The 19,298-nt window shown below is 50.3% G+C and overlaps 1 protein-coding gene across 1 annotated transcript; it reads right to left on the reverse strand.

Moving 5' to 3' along the window:
- Window positions 1-11,399: 11,399 nt before the first annotated feature.
- On the reverse strand, window positions 11,400-19,217 carry B3GNT6 (UDP-GlcNAc:betaGal beta-1,3-N-acetylglucosaminyltransferase 6). Its single transcript, XM_030829300.1, has 2 exons — window positions 19,074-19,217; window positions 11,400-13,910 (listed from the first exon to the last, which is right to left on the reverse strand). Exon 2 carries the CDS (start codon window positions 13,908-13,910, stop codon window positions 12,738-12,740), a length of 1,173 nt encoding a protein of 390 aa, XP_030685160.1. The 5' UTR covers window positions 19,074-19,217; the 3' UTR covers window positions 11,400-12,737.
- Between the last annotated feature and the right edge of the window lie 81 nt (window positions 19,218-19,298).

A 19,298-nucleotide genomic window follows, 5' to 3' on the forward strand; every position in this document is an offset into this window, starting at 1 on the left:
CCAGCAGGTCTCAGCCTCATTTTACCCAGCCCCCGTTCAAAATGGAGTTGCTCTGGTTCCAAGGCCTCTGACAGAGAGACCTGGAGAATGGGCTTCTGTGCCCCACCTGGGGGATGTGGCTGCTAAGGTGTGGTGGGGAGGTGACCCGAGTGCCCTTGGGTGTCTCAGCTCTGGGTAGAGCTCTGTGGGCCTGCAGCAGGCTGGCCAGCTAGGGCCTACCAGTGCCTTTGCTTCCTGGGCCCTGTTTGTCCAGCAATGCTGTGGGAGCCCGTCTTTCTCCCCCTTCCCCATGCACTCTCTTTTGGGAACCTTTGAACATGTCCCTGCTCCCTCCCCTCTCCCCCAGCTTCCCCATCTGGTCTAGGCTTAGAGAAAGAGTCTCCTGCTGGCCTTCTCCACATGGAGCTTCCCAGGCTGGTTTGGCACCGGTACAGAGGCTGACGTGCCCACTCCTTGGTCCTTGGTATAACATCACCATCATGGTTTGATCGCTTTATTCCCTCTATCCCCATTCCCATTCCACTCCTGCCAGAGCCAACTGATCTAAGGTGGTTAATGTGCATCTTTTTGCAGGTGTGCTTGGGTAATGTGTCTTGTTTATTTACAAAAATATAATTTTATCTCCTTCTGTTTCTTACTTTTTGCACTGAGCACTGTTTTTAAGATCCCTCCTTGCTGCTATGCATAATGTATTGTTGGCTCTAATGATGGTGCAGTATTTTGCCATGGCGTCTCCCCCACAGCTTACTGCCTACTCCTCAGGGGGTGGACACCCAGGTGGCCACCAGCTCCCTGCCACCTGGAATCACTCTGCAATGAACATCCTCCCACATGCGGCTTATGAGCTCTTCTTTGGAATGCGTACCTCAGAGTCCTGCCGTTGGGTGGCATGAGACACATGGGCCACCTAATTTAACAACAAAGACAAGATATTATTCAGAACGCCACCCCCATCCCGCCCCCCCATTCCTCGCTGACCCATATCCGCACATCCTTGCCAACACTTGGCATTTTTAGGTCTTTCTAATTTTTGCTCATCCATAAGTGCAGACATCTCATTGTTTTAATTTGCCGTTTATTCCGGTCATTCACAATTTTGAGGATCTTCTCACGTGCTGTGAAAGTGGGGCATTTCCTCTTCTGTAAATATAGTGTGATGTTGGCCTCTTTTGCCCACGCTTCTGTTGGGGTTTTGGTTTGTATATTCTAGATATTGATGCCTTGTGGAGTTTAGACAGTATACGTGTCTCTCCCACTGTCAGCCTCTATTATCTTTGTCCTTGTTTGTCATCGAACAGAAATCTTTAATCTTGATATATTCACATTCAAACTTCAGGCCAGGAGTGATGGCTGAAGCCTGCAATCCCAGCACTTTGGGAAGCCAAGGTGGGAGGATCACTTGAGCCCAGGAGTTCAAAACCAGCCTGGGCAATATGGTGAGACCTCATCTCTACTAAAAATACAAAAATTAGCCAGGCATGGTGGTGCACGTCTGGAGCCCCAGATCCTTGAGAGGCTGAGGCAGTAGGATCCTTTGAGCCCAAGAGATGGAGGCTACAGGGAGCTGTGATCATGCCACTGCACTCCAGCCTGGGCGACAGAGCAAGACCGTCTCAAAAACAAACAAATCTTATGGTTTATGGCTTTGAAATTTTGTTTGAAAAGCCCTTTCCCACACCTAGGCCACAAGATAGTCTCTGATAGTTTCTTCCACTATCCCTAGAGTTTCACATATCAAATTTAGGTCTTTAATTCAGCTAGAGTTCATCCTTGAATGAAGCATTGGGCAATAATCCTGATTTATATTTTCTGTAGAGTGAGCCAGTTTTCCTCACAGCATCTACTACAGAGATGTCTCCCTGCATGCTCCATTCCCACAGAGGCAGCATCTACCTCCGAGTTCACTCCTTTGTTCACTGGGCTGTTCTTTTATTTGTACCATGCTGTTTGTATCACCACAGCTTTGTGGTGCTATTTGTGATATCTAGTAAGGCAAATTTAACTCTTACATTTTAAGATTAATTTTGCTATTTATTTACATTTTAGAGTAAGTTTATTGAGCTCCTTAAAAAAAATCCAAATGGATTTTTTTATTAGGGTTGCTTTGAATTTAAAGATAAATTTGGGAAAACTTGATCTCTTTATAGTATTACATAGTTTATTTTTACATTTTTATTTATGGATTTAAAGTGACAAAATTGTACATATTTACCATGTGTAACATGACGTTTTGAAATATGTATATGTTATGGAATGTCTCACTGGAGCTAATTAACTTTTATTTTTTTGAGACGGAGTCTTGCTCTTGTTGCCCAGGCTGTAGTACAAGGGCACAATCTCAGCTCACTGCAACCTCCACCTCCTGGGTTCAAGCGATTCTCCTGCCTCAGCCTCCCAAGTGGCTGGTATTACAGGCATCAGCCAGGCATGGTGGCGCACGCCTGTAGTCCCAGCTACTCAGGAGGCCGAGGCAAGAGAATTGCTTGAACCCAGGAGGCGGAGGTTGCAGGGGGCTGAGATGGTGCCACTGCACTCCAGCCTGGGCAACAGAGCAAGACTCCATCTCAGAGAAAAAAAAGGCCAGGCGTGGTGGCTCACACCTGTAAGGACTTATACAGTCACTTAATTCCTAGATGCTTTCTAATTTTTGTTGTTATTGTGGTTGGTATTTTCTCCCAACTTTTTATTTATTCTTTACAATGTCAATCTAGGCCGGGGACAGTGGTTCACGCCTGTAATCCCAGCACTTTGGGATGTGGAGGTGGGAGGATGGCTTGAGCCCAGGAGGTCAAGATCAGCCCTGGTAACATAGGGAGACCCTATCTCTACAAAAAACCGAAAATTAAAAAATTATCTGGGCCTGGTGGTGCACACCTGTAGTTCCAGCTACTCAGGAGGCTGAGGTGGGAGGATCTGCTTGAGCTCAGGAGGTCGAGCTTGTAGTGAGCCGTGACTGCACCATTGCACTCCAGCCTGGGTGACACAGTGAGACCCTGTCTCAAAAAAAAAAAAAAAAAAGAAAGAAAGAAAAATCAACCTATAGAAAAGGTGAAAGACTAGAACAATGACCTTTCTTATGTCCTTCACTTGGACTCATGAATTGCTAATGTTTTGCTGTATTTACTTTATGCTTTATGCTTGCTTACAAACATTCATTCTTTTTTTCTGAACCATGGGAAAGTTCCAGACATCATGAATGGTATATATATTTTTTAAATTTTTCTAGTTGATTATGCCTGGTATAGAGAAATGCTGTTGGTTTTTTATGTTGACCTTGAATCTGGCAATTTTGTTGTTACAAGGCAAAACATTTTTTTTCCTTTCTTTTCTTTTCTTTTCTTTTTTTTTTTTTTTTTGAGATGGAGTTTTGCTCTTACTGCCCAGGCTAGAGTGCAGCGGCGTGACCTTGGCTCAATACAACCTCTGCCTTTAGGGTTCAAGCGATTCTCCTGCCTCAGCCTCCTGAGTAGCTGGGATTACAGGCACCCACCACCAAGCCTGGCTATTTTTTTAAAAATGTTTAGTAGAGATGGGGTTTCACCGTGTTGGTCACTCTTGTCTGGAACTCCTGACCTCAGGTGATCCTTCTGCCATGGCCTCCCAAAGTGTTGGGATTACAGGTGTGAGCCACCGCACTGGGCCAAAACATTTGTTTGTTTGTTTTTAAACTACAACCACAATTAGAATTACATTTTATATCATGATCCTATATCTTTACTCTCTTTAATTCACTTCATATTTCTATTTTATTCTTTTTAATTTTTTTATATGTGGGTTTCAGACTCTGAATTGATTTCAGGACCCACACGTGGGCCTCAGTTCATGGTTTGAAAACTACCGCTGAAGACTGGGGACCTGTGGTCTGGGCTCCCGCAGGCAGTACACCCAGTTACAGGCCCTGGCCACGCTCCATGCCTTCCTCCGGCCGGCGGCTGTAGCCCTGGCTGACTGAATGCAGAGGTCCAGGGGCCGACAAACATTCATAGTATTTGTGTCATTCAAACCCCTCACAGACCGCCTTCCCCAGGGCTGGATTCTGAGCGAGGGTCACACCTGGGCTCCCTGCCCTGCCGCAGATCAGCTGTGGGACGCTAGGCTGGCCGCCACTTCTCTCAGGGCCCTCTTTCCCATGCATGGGAGCCGGGCAAGGAGGGCATTTCTCAAAACCTTTCAGGCTTGGACTTCCTGTCTCTCCATCATTATTATTTGCTCTCTCTTCAGGGTTTAGGGGAGTGAGTCGGTGAGGCATTGGGGTGGAGGAACTGAGGTGGGGCCTTGCCTTTGAGCTCTGCCATCCACCCTGCCTAGCTCTGCATGCATCTGAGGTGGCAGGGGCTGGGACGCTTTCCTGCCACTGAAAGCGTGAACAATGCTATGGCTGGTTTATTTTTTCCTCACTGGTGTGTGTTCTATTTTCAGTAAGTTTTAATTGAAATGTGGATTCGGGTATATTGTGTGAGACAGAACACTCCCAGGTGCCCCAGTGACTAGACGGCCAGATTACTGTCTGCCTCCTTCCTCTGAAGCTTGGAGACCCGGCCTCTGGCCTTGTGCAGCTCTAGCCTGTGGACTCTGGGAGTAGTGGGCCCAAGGCATGGTGGCTGGGGTGGTGATTAGGGCCCAGGAGTGGCAGGCAGGAGGCCCAGGCCCTTAGTCCTCGATGCCCAGCAGGCTCCGTTGATCTTGGGCGGGTCCCTTCTCTACCCAGGCCTCGGCCTCCATGTCTTTCAAGTAGGGAGGATAATCCTGTTTTCTGGTTGCGGTGGGGACACAAGGAAATCAGGGGCTTAGAGGTACTTTACAACATGATGTCTCTCTACATTACTTTGTGTATTTAAAAAAAAATCTTAATACAGCCAGGCGTGGTGGCTCATGACTGTCATCCCAGGACATTGGGAGGCTGAGGTGGGAGGATTGCTTGAGCCCAGGAGTTCGAAACCAGCTTGAGCAATACAGGGTTAGTGAGCCATTAGTGATCAGGGAGCTGTGATCTATCGCACCACTGCACTCCAGCACTCCAGCCTGGGAGACATAGCTATAAGACGTAAAGATACATAATATTTACACATATAAGAAATGTAAGATACATATATCTTAACATAATTTTTAATTATTTTCTTGCATTTATTCTTTTAGATTTAGCCCTGAGTATAATTTTGTTTCTATTGACTTTAAAAAATGACTTTTCCTGGCATACATATACCATAGAATACTATGCAGCCATAAAAAAGGATGAGTTCATGTCCTTTGCAGGGACATGGATGAAGCTAGAAACCATCATTCTAAGCAAACTATCACAAGGACAGAAAACCAAACACTGCATGTTCTCACTCATAGGTGGGAGTTGAACAACGAGAACACATGGACACAGGGTGGGGAACATCACACACTGGGGCCTGTCGGAGGGTGGGGGCTGGGGGAGGGATAGCATTAAGAGAAATACCTAATGTAAGTGACGAATTGGTGGGTGCAGCAAACCAACATGGCACATGTATACCTATGTAACAAACTTGCACGTTGTGCACCTGTACCCCAGAACTTAAAGCATAACGAAAAAAAAAGAAGCTAGCTGAAACCTACCAAAACCAAGATAGCAATGATAGTGACCTCTGGTGGTCCTCACTGCTCATTACATGTTAATTATAGTGCATTAGCATGGTAAAAGATAATCTCACCAGGGCCATGACAGTTTACAAATGCCATGGCAACGTCTGGAAGTTACCCTATATGGTTTTAAAAGGGGAAGGCCCTTTATTTCCGGAAATTGTCCCCCCTTTACCGAAACCTCATGAATAATCCACCCCTTGTTTAGCATATAGGTATACTCAGTCAAGTAGCCTGCATTGCTGCCCTGCCTGTGTAGTAGCCATTCTTTTGTTTATTTACTTCTCTAGTAAACTTGCTTTCACTCTAAAAAAAAAAAAAAAAAAAAAAGACTTCCTGACAGCTTGTTGCTACTATATAGGAATTAAATAGTTTTTTTGGTCTTTTTCTTTTTGAGACAGGGTCACCAAGGCTGGAGTACAGTGGCATGATCAGGGCTCACTGCAGCCTCGACCTCCCGGACTCAAGCGATCCTCCCACCTCTGCCTCCCGAGTGGCTGGGATTACAGGTGCCACCACCACTGCCTGATAATCTTTGTACACTTTGTAGCTATGGGGTTTCCCCATGTTGCCCAGGCTGGTTGCAAACTCATGGGCTCAAGAGATCCACCCGCATCGGCCTAGATTTTTGTATATTGATTTTTTATCTGGAGAAGTTGCTACCTTTTCTTAGTAATCTAATAAATTATCTGGAGGGTTTGTGCGCGTGTGTGGTTTTTTTTTTTTGGTGGTTTTTCTATGTAGACTGATAGTTCTTGAAGAGGTGTACTGCCCCCTAGGGAGAGATTTGGAAATTTGCAGGGGAGTTTTATTTTTTGTTGTTAGGCCCAAGAATTCACACATCAAAATGAACATTTTAAAGTATTTTTCTGTTATTTACCTCATATTTACATAATTTACAGTAAAAACACTGTATTGGCTTTTTGAAAATATGTGTGTGGAGGGTTATATTATCTAAGTATTTCATTTTAGGATGGAGAGAGTGGCATTAATTTGTTACAGAAAGGGAAGTTGGATCTGATAGGGTTCTAAACTTCTGAGATTTTGAAAAAGTTCTTCCTCTATTTCCAATTATTACATTTCTGTATCTTTTCTTGTCTTGGTGTGCTCTCAAGTTCTGGACAATTCTGAACAGAAGTAGTGATAATGGGTAGATCTCATCTTGCTCCTAACTTTAAGCAAAATGCTGTCAAATGCTTTCACCTCTTACTAAGATTTTCTTTAAAATCACTAATGGATGTTGAATTTTAATCAACGTCTTTCCCATTGCCTCTGAAATGCTCATATTTCTCTTGATGTAATGTACCTCATTGACGGATCTTCCTGTCTTATTTATGTAGTTTGGCTGTTTTTCTAATGCTAAGCCCCTCTGGAATTTCTGGTATAAACACACCTCCGTCCTGATAGATTCTTCTTTTTACATGTCACCGCATTTCGTCTGCTAGCATTTTGTGTAAGATTTTTGTTTCCATCTAGGTTCCTGAGACAGGCGCATCATCTTCCCTGCTCGTGGGATCCTTGAAGGGTTTGAGTGTCAAAGTCATGCCGGCCTCACAAGGGGCGTTGGGGGATCGCGCTCCGGGGTTGCTTCGCTGAGTCCGCGTGTGTGCGGGATGCGGGGGTGCGGGGCGGGCCGCATGAGCCGAAAGAGCGGGGCGGGGAGCGCCGGGCCAGTGCCCTGGGGAGCGATGCGCCAGGTGGCGCGAGGTGATGCCGGGGCTGCGCGAGTACTGCAGGCTTCCGTGGACCTGGACACGCGTGCAACCCAGCTTCGGAGACGGGGTGGCCAGGACCCAGAGTCCCCTAGCCGACCCGTAACGGCGGCTTCCCGAGTCTCGGGGCCGGCAAGGTCCTGAATCTTCATCTCTAGGAATAGAATGGGGATAATCCGCCTGTCTGTCAGGGAAATGGGAGGAGGCTGTAAAAGCATTTTTTGTGTGATTTTGTGTCAAAGCACAATTCGGACCTTCCAGAGGACCCGTCCGCATTCTGGCCTCAGCATTCTTGTTTTCCTGTTTCTTGTAAGCCCTTGACAAATGGGAGCTAGGGGCAGGGAATTCAGAATTAATGACACTCCGTAGTCCAGAATGAGAGCTCGCATCATGAAGGTCTGTGTGGAAGAAGCACCCTCGTTTGATTCACTTCTGTGCATTATTTCATTACTGTTGATTTATTCCACAAATATTGACTGGGCACTATGGTGGGCATAATAATGGCCCCCCAAAAAGTTGCCCATATCCTACTGAATACCTGGAACCTGTGACTGTTACATGTTACCTGAGAATGTTACATGTCGCATGCCACCATGTTACACGGCAAAGGGAAGTAAGGTTGGAGGTAGAATGAAGGTTGCTCATCAGCTGACTTTAAGATAGGAAGAGGATCCCAGGTTATCTAGGTAGGCCCAGTGTAGTTACAGGGTCCTTGGAAGTGGAAGGAGAAGGCAGGAAAGTCAGAGAGTGATGTGGCTGTGGAAGCAAGGCACCAAGAGCCGCCACAGGGTCGGTTTTGAAGATGGAGGAAGGGGGTCTCTGCAAGCTGGAAAAGGCAAAGAAATGGATCCTTCCCTAGCACCTCCAGTAAGGAGTGCATTTGGTGGGTAGAACTGTAGGGTAACAGATGGGTGTGCTTTTAAGCCAAGCTTGTGGGAATTTGTTACAGCAGCAATAGGGAACTAGTACAGTATCCTAACACAGGGGTCCCCAACCCCTGGGCCAATGACCGGTATTGGTTGTGGCCCATTAGGAACTGGGCTGCACAGCGGCAGGTGAGCAAAGCTTCATTTGTATTTATAGCTGCTCCCCATCGCATGCATTACCACCTCAGCTCTGCCTCCTGTCAGATCAACCACAGCATTAGATTCTCATAGTAGCATTAACCCTACTGTGAACTGCGCATGTGAGGGATCTAGGTTGCGTGCTCCTTATGAGAATCTACTGCCTGATAATCTATCACTGTCTCCTATCACCCCTGATGGGACTGTCTAGTTGCAGGAAAACAAGCTCAGAGTTTCCACTGATTTTACATTATGGTGAGTTGTATAATTATTTCATTATATATTACCATGTAATAATAATAGAAATAAAGTGCACAATAAATGTAATGCACTTGAATCTTCCCCAAACCATCCCCCACATTGGTCTGTGGAAATATTGTCTTCCATAAAACCAGTCCTTGGTGCCAAAAAGGTTGGGGACTGCTGTCCTAACAGATACAGTCCACACCTCTGGGACAGATGGCACTCATCCACTCATCCATTCACCCCTAAAGCATGTAGGAGTATTTGTTATGGCCTGCTCAGAAAATAGATCAGCAAGGGACAAGTGGCTGTGGCTACTAAAGGCCCACGGCAAGGGCTGCAGAAAGGTCACAGAAGTGCCACCTCCTCCTGCTTCCTTCAACCTCTCAGAGCTGCCAGTAAGCCTGCAGAATGACAGTGCCTTCCTATGTGGTTTACAGAGGACTTACATGTCCCTGGCATGGAACATCACCGTGGAAAGTGTGTTAGTCCATTTTTACGCTCCTATAAAGAATACTACCTGAGATTGTGTAATTATAAAAGAAAGAGGTTTAATTGACTCACAGTTCTGCAGGTTTAACAGGAAGCATGGCTAGGAGGCCTCAGGAAACTTACAATCATGGCGGAAGGCGAAGGGAAAGCAGGCACCTTCTTCACAGGCAGCAGGAGGGAGTGTGTGCCAGAACCAGGAAGTGCTGCGCTTTAAAATCATCACCTCTCGTGAGAACTCACTACCACAACAAGAACGTGGGGGAAACCGGCCCCATGATCCAATCACCTCCCGCCTGTCCAATCCTACGTGTCCCTCCCCTGACATGTGGGAATTACAATTCAAGATGAGATGTGGGTGGGGAAACAGAGCCAACTCACATCAGAAAGAGCGGCTCAGAGAGGTGAGATGACCTGCTCAAGTTCCAGGAGCGGGAGTGATGGGACTAGCCATGGGTTCCCTCTGCGTAAATCTGTGACAGCCCTGATGTAAATCAGACATGGCCTCTCCCTCTGAGAGCAGCCAGTCTACTTGGCGAGAAACAAGGGATGAAAGGGGACACAGCAGGTGACTTAAGTGCTATGGTAGGAATGTTTATGTTTCCCCGGAATTCTTTTTTTTTTTTTGAGATGGAGTCTCATTCTGTCCCCCAGGCTGGAGTGCAGCGGTGTGATCTCGGCTCACTGCAAGCTCTGCCTCCCAGGTTCACGCCATTCTCCTGTCTCAGCCTCCCGAGTAGCTGGGACTACAGGTGCCCGCCACCATGCCCGGTTAACTTTTTTGCATTTGTAGTAGAGACGGGGTTTCACTGTGTTAGCCAGGATGGTCTCTATCTCCTGACTTCATGATCTGCCCGCCTCAGCCTCCCAAAGTGCTGGGATTACAGGCCTGAGCCACCACGCCCGGCCCCCCGGAATTCTTACGTTGAAATCCTAGCCCTGAAGGTGACATGGTGATGAGGTGATGACGACAGAACCCTCACCAATGGAATCTGGGCCGCTGTAAAAGAGGCCGTGGGAGCTTGCTTGCCCCTCCCACCATGCAGGGACACAGCAAGAAGGCAGTAAGGAATGGGCCCTCGCCAGACACCAAACCTGCCGAGACCTTGACCTTAGACTTCCCAGCCTCCAGAACTTTCAGAAATGTTTGTAAGACACCCAGTTTATGGTATTTTTGTTACAGCGGCCTGAACAGACTAAAATACTCGCAGGGCAAGGCTGCTGTAACAGAGTACACAAACCCCAGAGGCTCAAAAATCATAGAAGTTTTTGTCTATATTGTTCTGTCCATAATTTTTTTAAAAGCATAAAAGTTTATTTTGTCTTCCTCAGGAGTCTGAACTGAGTATTCCAGGTTGGTCCCCGGGCTGCTCTGCTCTGTGCAGGAACTCAGGAATCCTCTTTTCTCTGCCTTCCTCTAGGTCAGCGGTTCTCTGCTAGGGTGAATATGCCCACCAGGGTAAATTTGGCAATGTCTGGAGATATTTTGGGTGTCATGACTTGGGCTGTGATACTGGTATGTAGTGAGTGGAGGACATGGATGCTGCTGAATGTTTTACAATGCACGGGACTGCCCCCTACAACAAAGAACTGTCCTGCCCCAAATGTCAGTAGTTGAGAAACTTCCACTTGGGCCTGGAGCATTGTCCTCACCTGCAAAGTCAGAGCTGGGTCCCAGGCCCATCCATGTTCCAGCGAATGGGAAGGAGGAAGAGAGCATACGCAGGCCCAGGTGCCACAGTGGTCCTCATCCACTCCCGTCCATCCATGAGGGCCTAGTCACAGGGCCACATCTAACTTCAGGGGACGGGGTGCTGGGAAATGGAGTCTAGGTGAGTGCCCAGGAGGAAGGGGGCAGCCGACTCAGGTGGGCAGCTGGCAGCTTCCCACACAGGCGTCCTAACTGGTGCAAGAGACATGCAGGATGGAGGTGGCTGGAGGACATTTCGGTAACCAGGTCAGGGCTTGTGCAAAATGCAGAGGCAGGAGAGAGCCTGACAAAGCGCAGGCACTGCCACCTGGATGGAGGCCGACAGTGGGAGGGAGGGAACAGTGAGTGGCAGCCGGGTGGCAGGAGCCTGAAATGCAGGACTGAGGAGTCTGGTCTTTGTCCTGAAGGCAGGGAAGGACCTGTGGCCAGTCTCCTTTCTGCCCAGGCTTTTTCCTTCCTGAAGGTGAGTCCCTCGTGTCCATCTTACATAGCTGGGACCTTGCTGACACACACTTCTGCCTGCCCTTCGGCCGTTTCCTTGATTTTCTGTGTTGCCAAGATGACTAGCAGCTGCTGGAGGTCAGGACCACAGCCTGGTTCTCAGAGCCCCAGGCACCAAGTTCCCACCCACCCCTGCAAACTCTCTTTTTTTTTTTTTTTTGAGATGGAATCTTGCTCTGTTGCCCAGGCTGGAGTGCAGTGGCACGATCTCGGCTCACTGCAACCTCTGCCTCCCCGGTTCAAGCGATTCTCCTGCCTCAGCCTCCCAAATAGCTGAGATTACAGGCACGAGCCACTATGGCCGGCTAATTTTTTGTATTCCTAATAGACAAGAGGTTTCACCATATTGGCCAGGCTGGTCTCGAACTCTTGACCTCGTGATCCGCCCTCCTCGGCCTCCCAAAGTGCTGAGATTACAGGCGTGAGCCACCTCGCCCGGCCCCACAATCTTAACCACTGTCCACTTCGGTCTCAGATCCCCCACCTCCCGAACACAATTCTACACACCTGCCTCCACAGGCTCCCCAACACTGGCCTCCATGTTCCCACCAGCGTTTCTCCACTTCGGACTCCCCGGAACTCCCTGCTGGGTTGTCCAAGGCCCACTGACCCTGAGGCCCAGACCCCGGCAAGGAGCCTGTCTCTGACCCGCGGGGGTGAGTATTGGCGGGCAGGACCCAACCAGGCCATTAGCTTTGGTTGGGGTGAGTGTGGAGGGGACCACAGTGGTGTGCTGTCTGGGAATGCCATGGCCCTGGATTAGTCACTGTCTGACCGGGCCTCTGGTTTCCACTTTGCACGGTGAAGATTTCTACCTCACGGTGTATACCGTGGGAAGAAGGCCGCCACATGCGCCTCAATTGCGTGTTGGCTTACTTCTTGGGGGAGGGGGAAGCGGGATCCACCTGACACTGTCAGCCCAGCTCCAGCTCCACTCACTTGTAAACAGTGGAAATCACAACTGACATTTGTAGGCACATGGCAGGGGACGCTGATCCTGGCTCCCACGCTCCCAGGTCTCCCTTGCTCCACTGCTCACGAGGACCCGAGTGTGGGAGCTAGGTGCCAGGAGTCTTGCAGAGAGGGCGGTGGAGCTGGGTTTGCGAGGATGAACAGATAGTCTAGCCGAGTGGTCCCCAGGCCTAGCTGCCCATTCGCATCACTGGAGGAACTTAAAAAATACTTAACATGTCTGGGTCCACCCCAGACTAATCAAATCGAAACTTCGGGAGATGGAGCCAGGATGTAGGCATTTTCCACACCCCCCACCCCAGCTGATTTCAGTGCGCAGCTGGGGTTCAGGTGCACAGAGCTGGGCAGGACGTAAGGTACCCAGAGCGGGAAAGCTGCCTGCCTTCTCAGCACGGACACCGTCATGGGTGGAGGCCCGGGGCTGAAGCCGCCCAACTGGCCTCAGGAGACCCGGTGTCCCCGGTCACAGCTGAGCGCGGGACTGTGCAGCGCCTTCCACATGAGCAGCATCTCGTAGGGCGCGAAGCGGTGCACCAGCAGCAACTCGCGGTACATGCAGGGGTCGAAGGAGGACTGCCGCGCGCCAGGCAGCTGCACGCCGTAGGGCCGGATGCCCTCGTGGCCGCTGGGCGCCAGGCCGGCGCGCTCCAGACACATGCCCATGTAGGCGTCGTCGATGGGTAAGAGCGGGGTGTGGCGGGCGGCCGCGCGCAGGGCCCGGGCCGTGGCGCTGGACAGGAGGAAGCCGCCGCCGCTGCAGTATACCGGGTAAGCGGACCCGGGGAAGAGCTGCGGCGGCACGAAGTACTTGCTCCAGCTGTCGCGGATGGGCACGGAGCCCTCCATGAGCTGGCCGGAGAACAGGTGCCGGCCGGGTGGCTGCGCCTGCAGGAAGCGGACTACGTTGGCGGTGTGCACGAACACGTCGTCGTCGCCGCTGAGCAGAAAGCGCGCGTGCGGGCAGCGCGCAGCCAGCCAGTCGAGCAGGTGCAGGTGCTTGAGCGTGAGGTTGAGGAAGGTGTCCGCGAAGGCCCACTGCAGCACGTCGCCGTGCTCGCGCGCCTCCAGCGCCACCAGCTCCGCCAGCCGCTCCACGCGCTCCTCGTCCTCGGGGCCCGGGGTGCCCAATAGGAAGAGGCGGCGCACTGGCCGCCCGCTGTAGCTGCGCTCCTGCCCCCACGTGCGCCGGATGAGCTCGCGTCGCTCGTAGTGCGCAGGCGCCGACTTCACGGCCAGGAGCAGGAACACGCCTCGGCCCCCGGCGCACTTGGCCGGTGCATCCCAAAGCAGCGGGAAGTGGCGGCAGTGGCGGTACCGCAGGAAGTCCTGGATGCGCGCAGGCAGCTGCTCGAAGTCGGCCGTGGCGTTCGCCGAGGCGTTCGCCACGCACGGGGGCCCGGGGACTAGCTCCGAGGGCGGCGCGTCAGCCGCGGGAGCGTCGGTGGTACCCTCTGGCGTCTCCTCCTGCGGGGACCTCTCCTCCTGCGGGGACCTCTCCTCCCGCGGGGACCTTGGAGCCTGGAGGAACCACGGCTGCAGTGCCAAGAAACTCACGCCCACCAGGAGGCAGGCCAGAGTCTTGGCAGTCAGGGACCTGCGGCAGGGAAAAGCCATCTGTGGGGGAAACCGAGTCAGAGGTGGGCCGGAAGTCGTCTTTGACACCGGCGGGACGCCACCCGTACCCCGTCACTTCTCTCCCAGAACCCAGCTCCAGCCCCTTCTCAACTCTGCTGTTAAGTGGTAAAAAGGAATCAAAATCCAAGATTACACTGACGGTCTCTGGTCTCCCACACTCCGGACCGTTCCTCTGACCTTCAGATCTGTGTCTCTCTTTGCCTCCTGACAACACCGCCCCACAACCCGTCACGTAGCCCAGCGGACCCATCGTCTGAGTCTCCATCTTCCCCTGAACCCATACCCTGCTGTTCCCACCTCCGTTCACCTGATTACTCCAGCCAGAAGCCCCAGCCTTCTTCCTTGTCCTTCTCAGCTGCTACCTGCTCTCCGCATCCTGTTGATTCTGCGCCCTACATCCCTCTCACTTATTCCCTCCTCTCCACCTCTGTCCAGTCCGGATCATCTCTAATCTCTTCCCCTCGTTGCCACCTGAGTCGAGGAAGCATGAGGTGATAGCACTGGACTCAGACCCAGAGCCGAATTCTACCTTCCCCACTTCCATCTGCACCGTCTGAGCAGTCAGTTCCGATGGCTGGGTCTGAGTGTTCTCATCTGTGACAAAGGGTTAGTGAATTCCTACTGCAGGGCTATTGTGAGCATGAAATGAGCATGAAGTGGCCAGTGACTGGGTGACACGGGTGATATGACCTCATGGGTGAGATGACCTCCCCGGCATCCTCTAGCTCTGCCTCCTCATTCTACCTGCTGGCATTATTTGCTGTTCCCAAACATTCACCCTCAGGCCCTCTCCTGCATGTAGCCTGCCCAGGTGCACCTCAGGCCTGGCCTTCATGAAGACCCCCAGGACGAATCCCAGGTCAGAACAACCTTTCCCGTATTTAGCTGTGCCCTGCTAGAAATTCAGTCACATCAGGTTCTGCCTCTCAGACCGTTGGCTATTTATTTATTTGTGACAGGGTCTTGCTGTGTCACCCAGGCTGGAGTGCAGTGACGCCATCATGACTCACTGCAGTCTTGACCACCTAGGCTCAAGCAGTCCTCCCACTTCAGCTTTTGGAGTGGTTGAGGCACTTTACAGGAGCGCGCCACCACACCTGGGCAATTAAATTTTTTTTTTTTTCTGTAGAGATGGGTTCCCACTATATTGCCCAGTCTGGTCTTGAACTCCTGGGTTCAAGTGATCCTCCCACCTCAACCCCCCAAAGTGCTGGGATTACAGGCATGAGCCACTGTGCCCCGTTCCTACTCCCTCCTTAAAACAGACTACACACTCTCCTGCCTTTCCTCCTTTCTTTTTGACCATGTTTCTCAGTTCCCTTTGCTCAGTTCCCCCTCTCTAATAACCTCCTCCTCCTCCCTCCCCCTCCTCCCCCTCCTCCCCCTCCTCCGTCCTCCCTTCTCCCCCTCCTCCTCCACCTCCTGCTCCCCCTTGTCCCCCTCTTCATCCCCCTCATCCCCCTCCTCCCCCTCCCCCTTGTCCCCCTCGTCCTCCCCCTCCCCTCCTCCCCCTCCCCCCTCCCCCTTGTCCAGCTCCTCCTCTCCCTTCTCCCCTCATCCTCCTCCTCCCCTTCCCCCTTGTCCCCCTCCTCCTCTCCCATCCCCCCTCCCCCTCCCATCCCCCTCCTCCTCCTCCCTCTTCCCCCCTCTTCCTGCTCCCCATCCCCCTTCTCCTCCTCCTCCCTCTTCCCCCCTCCCCCTCCCCCCCTCCTCCTCCTCTTCTTCTTCTTCTTTCTTCGTTTCTTCTTCTCCTTTTTTTTTTTTTTTGAGACAGGGTCTCACTCTGTCACCCAGGCTGGAATGCAGTGGTGTAATTGTGGCTCACTGCAACCCACACTTCCCAGGCTCAGGTGATCCTCCCACCTCAGCCTCCCAAATAGCTGGGACCACAGGCATGTGCCACAGTGCTTGGCTAATTTTTTCTATTTTTTGTAGAGACAGTGTCTTGCCATATTGTCCAGGCTTGAGCTCAAACTCTTGGGCTCAAGCAATCCTCCCGCCTTGGCTTCCCAAAGTGCTGGGATTACAGGTGTGAGCCACCGCACCTGACCTCTCTAATAATAACCTTTAATAGTGGAAGGCCTCTAGGGCTCTGACTTAGACACTCATTTCACCTTTGTCCAAGACAATCTCCTTCACCGTTAGGACCTCCGAGCTCCAGAGCCACATGTCCATCCAGCCCCCTGACTTAACAGCTCCATATGGCTGTCCACAGCTACCTTGGATGCTACTTGAACTCTCATCTTCCTCCCCCGAGCTGTCCCAGAGTGCTGCCATCCACTGGATTGTTCAAGCCAAAAACCTTGCTTGACTCTCTCCTTCCCCTCATTTCCCCACCCAAGCCCCGTTGATTCTTCTGCATTTTTCATCAACCTACATGCTTCCATTCCCTCTGTCAACAGGTTGATCCAAACTAACATTCCCACCTCACATGAAATAGCGTCCTGCTTGGCGTTTCTACACACTGTCTTGCTCTTGGCCGACCTCTCCCCTCCCACAGCTGGAGAAACCTTTGAATTATGTAGATTTATGTGCCGCTCCTCATGCGCTTTTCCTTAGCTTCCCTGTGATCCACCTGGCCCTGCCCTCAGCCCAGTGACAGCTGTTCAGACTGCCAGACCTCTTGCTACCTCAGAGCTTTTCCTTGTGCTGTTCCCCTGCCTGGATTGACTTCTCTCTCCCTGCTCTGTCTGCTTAAGAACTCAGTCTGTGGGTCCACTTGACAAGGCATATTCTTGAGGAAGCTTGAATGAAGCTCAAAGGAGACCAGCTACCCTGTTAGACATTCTCAGCATGTGATTTGTTTAAAGATTATCTTCCCTCCTAGGCTGTAAGCATTTTAAGGGTAGGAATCACACCGGTGTTCACCGTTGTATTACCAGCGCCCTGCGTAGGGTGGGAGGTTAGGACGGCCGAGTAGTAGGAAATGCCAGCTGCCTGGATTCAAATTCCACTGCCACTGCTTTCTAGTGTCGTGATTTTGAGCACGTTGACTTAAGCTCTCAAATACCTGCCTCTGAAGAGTTACAGCTGTTAGGATTATCAAGGTGCCGATAAATATTTGCTGAAAGACTGCTTTTCCAAGAGTATGTGCTCAATAAATACTTCCAGGTAGTTTGCACATAGGTGTTATCAGATTGAACCCTACTGCTTGTGTATTACAGTCCATACACAATGTCTAGCACACAATGGGCACAAAGTAGGCAATCAGTGAAAGAAGGGGAGTGGTGAACTACAAATGCACGTGTGAGAACCCTGCAAAGGTGTGGATGTAATCACCGAGTGCTGATAAGAAATACTAGAGTATTATATAGTGTATCGCTCTTCACTTATTCCTGCTTCTGTGTTAGAGGAACTGTGAGAAGAGGGCCTGCGAGATAAGCTATGTCTCTTTACCATCAACTGTCTACTCAGTGCATAGTCCTGTGCATGGCACATTTGGGGAATGCAGTATTTTTTTTTCAATGAATGAAAGAATAAAAAATGAATGAAAACAGAATTGGAGTCTGAATAACTGAGTTTGAGCCCCAGCTTCTTTCCTGAGTTAATCTCCTAGGTTTCAATGTCCTCATTTGAAAAATTGAGAAAGTTAACACTCATTTTTCAATGAGGAAAGAATCCTGTTTATGTTAAAGTGCTACACAAATACTAGTTAAAAAAAATTAAGCATCCCCCATCATTTCTGGAAAGAAAAATAATCTTCTTAAGGTAACAAATCTTGTTTCAAAGAAATTTGCATTTACTCTGATAAAACGGATAGAAGATCTTGGATCACAGCCAACTTCTGATGTAAAGGAAAAGGTGTTGGTCCAGGCCCTGTTCCCGAGGACGGTGCTGGCTCACTCAGCTCTCTTCTTGGATGCCACACTGTGCAGCCTGAGGGCTTTGACTTGCTGTGAAGCATTGGGCATTTCTCTCTACGGTTCTTTTTCATCAGGCATCCTGGAGCCCGTGCACCTTAAACATTCCCAGCCTCTGCTGGCCCTGATCCCTTGTCTCTCAGGACACAGCTCAAATACCATCTCCTCCAGCTCACCTCACGGTAAGTCCAGGTCAACAGAACCTGTCTGCTTGTCGATGTCATGGCTGTCGAGTAGCAAGTTTGGTAAAGAAGACAGATCTGCCACTTATTCCATCCCTTTGAACCTCAAGTTCCTTGTTGGTGAGACTTTGGGCAACTCCTTTATCTCAGTGTCTCAGAATTATATGAGTTAATTCATGTAAGGCATTCAGAGCCATGCCTGGTGTGTAGTAAGCACCAGAATAACATTAGTGGTTGGCTAACACAGGAGACCATCTTTTTATGGATGAAGTCTAGCCTTCTCACACAGTATGGTATAAATTTCCTCTTTATAAGCTTTATAAAGTTCCTCTGTGATCCTCTACAGGCATTTCTCACTCTGTTTATTGCCCCACACATATTAACACATCCATTTATTGCTTGCCTTTGCAATGCTATTCACTCTGCCTAGAATTCCCACTTGTTGTTGTTTTTCTCGGCTCACTGCAACCTCAGGCTCCCGGATTCAAGTGATTCTCCTGCCTCAGCCTCTCGAGTAGCTGGGATTACAGGCGCCCACCACCATGCCCAGGTAATTTTTATATTTTTAGTAGAGATGGGATTTTACCATGTTTGCGAGGCTGGTCTCGAACTCCTGACCTCAGGTGATCCACCCGCCATAGCCTCCCAAGGTGCTGGGATTACAGGCGTGAGCCATCTCACCTGGCCAGGAATTGCCCCCCTTCTTTTCCCAGGAACTACTTTGGTCATTCCCTCCTCTGGTTTGATGCTGAGATAGATAGCTGGAACACAGATTCCTGGTCCACCCACCCACCCCCTACTATCCCAGGGTATTCCTGGAGGAATATTCGTATAGCAGATATTCGTATAGCAGAATATTCATATAGTAGAAAAGGCAAAGAAACCTTTTATTAGCTATTAGGGCCTTGGCCCCAACCCCCAGCATGAAGCCCTGAGCCCTGGGGTCTGCACTGGACCTGTGCAATAGGGGCAGTTCTGTCCTCATTCCTCTCCCCTTGGCCTCCCCCTGTTTCTTGCTTGGCACTCTGATTAGAGGGGAATGCGAAGAAGGAAAAATGCACCTCCTTCCCAATAGGAAGAAGCCCAGGCCCCCAGCTTACCTGCAGTGTCTGAGAGAGAAGAAATAGACAGGAGCCATCCCCAGCCTGAGAGTAGCCTTTAATCCCTTTACTTCACACACTGAGGTTCCACCCCAGGCCTGTGGCTTCGTTCAGTCCTCTTGAATCTGACCAATCCATGACATCACCCCTCCTCCTTAGGGGTAAGGTAAAGAGGGGGAGGGCACTACAGGCTTCCTTAGCCACCAGTGACTGCCTGCTTCCTCT

The sequence above is a fragment of the Nomascus leucogenys genome, chromosome 15 (genome assembly GCF_006542625.1).
Source record: "Nomascus leucogenys isolate Asia chromosome 15, Asia_NLE_v1, whole genome shotgun sequence".
Taxonomy (NCBI): domain Eukaryota; kingdom Metazoa; phylum Chordata; class Mammalia; order Primates; family Hylobatidae; genus Nomascus; species Nomascus leucogenys.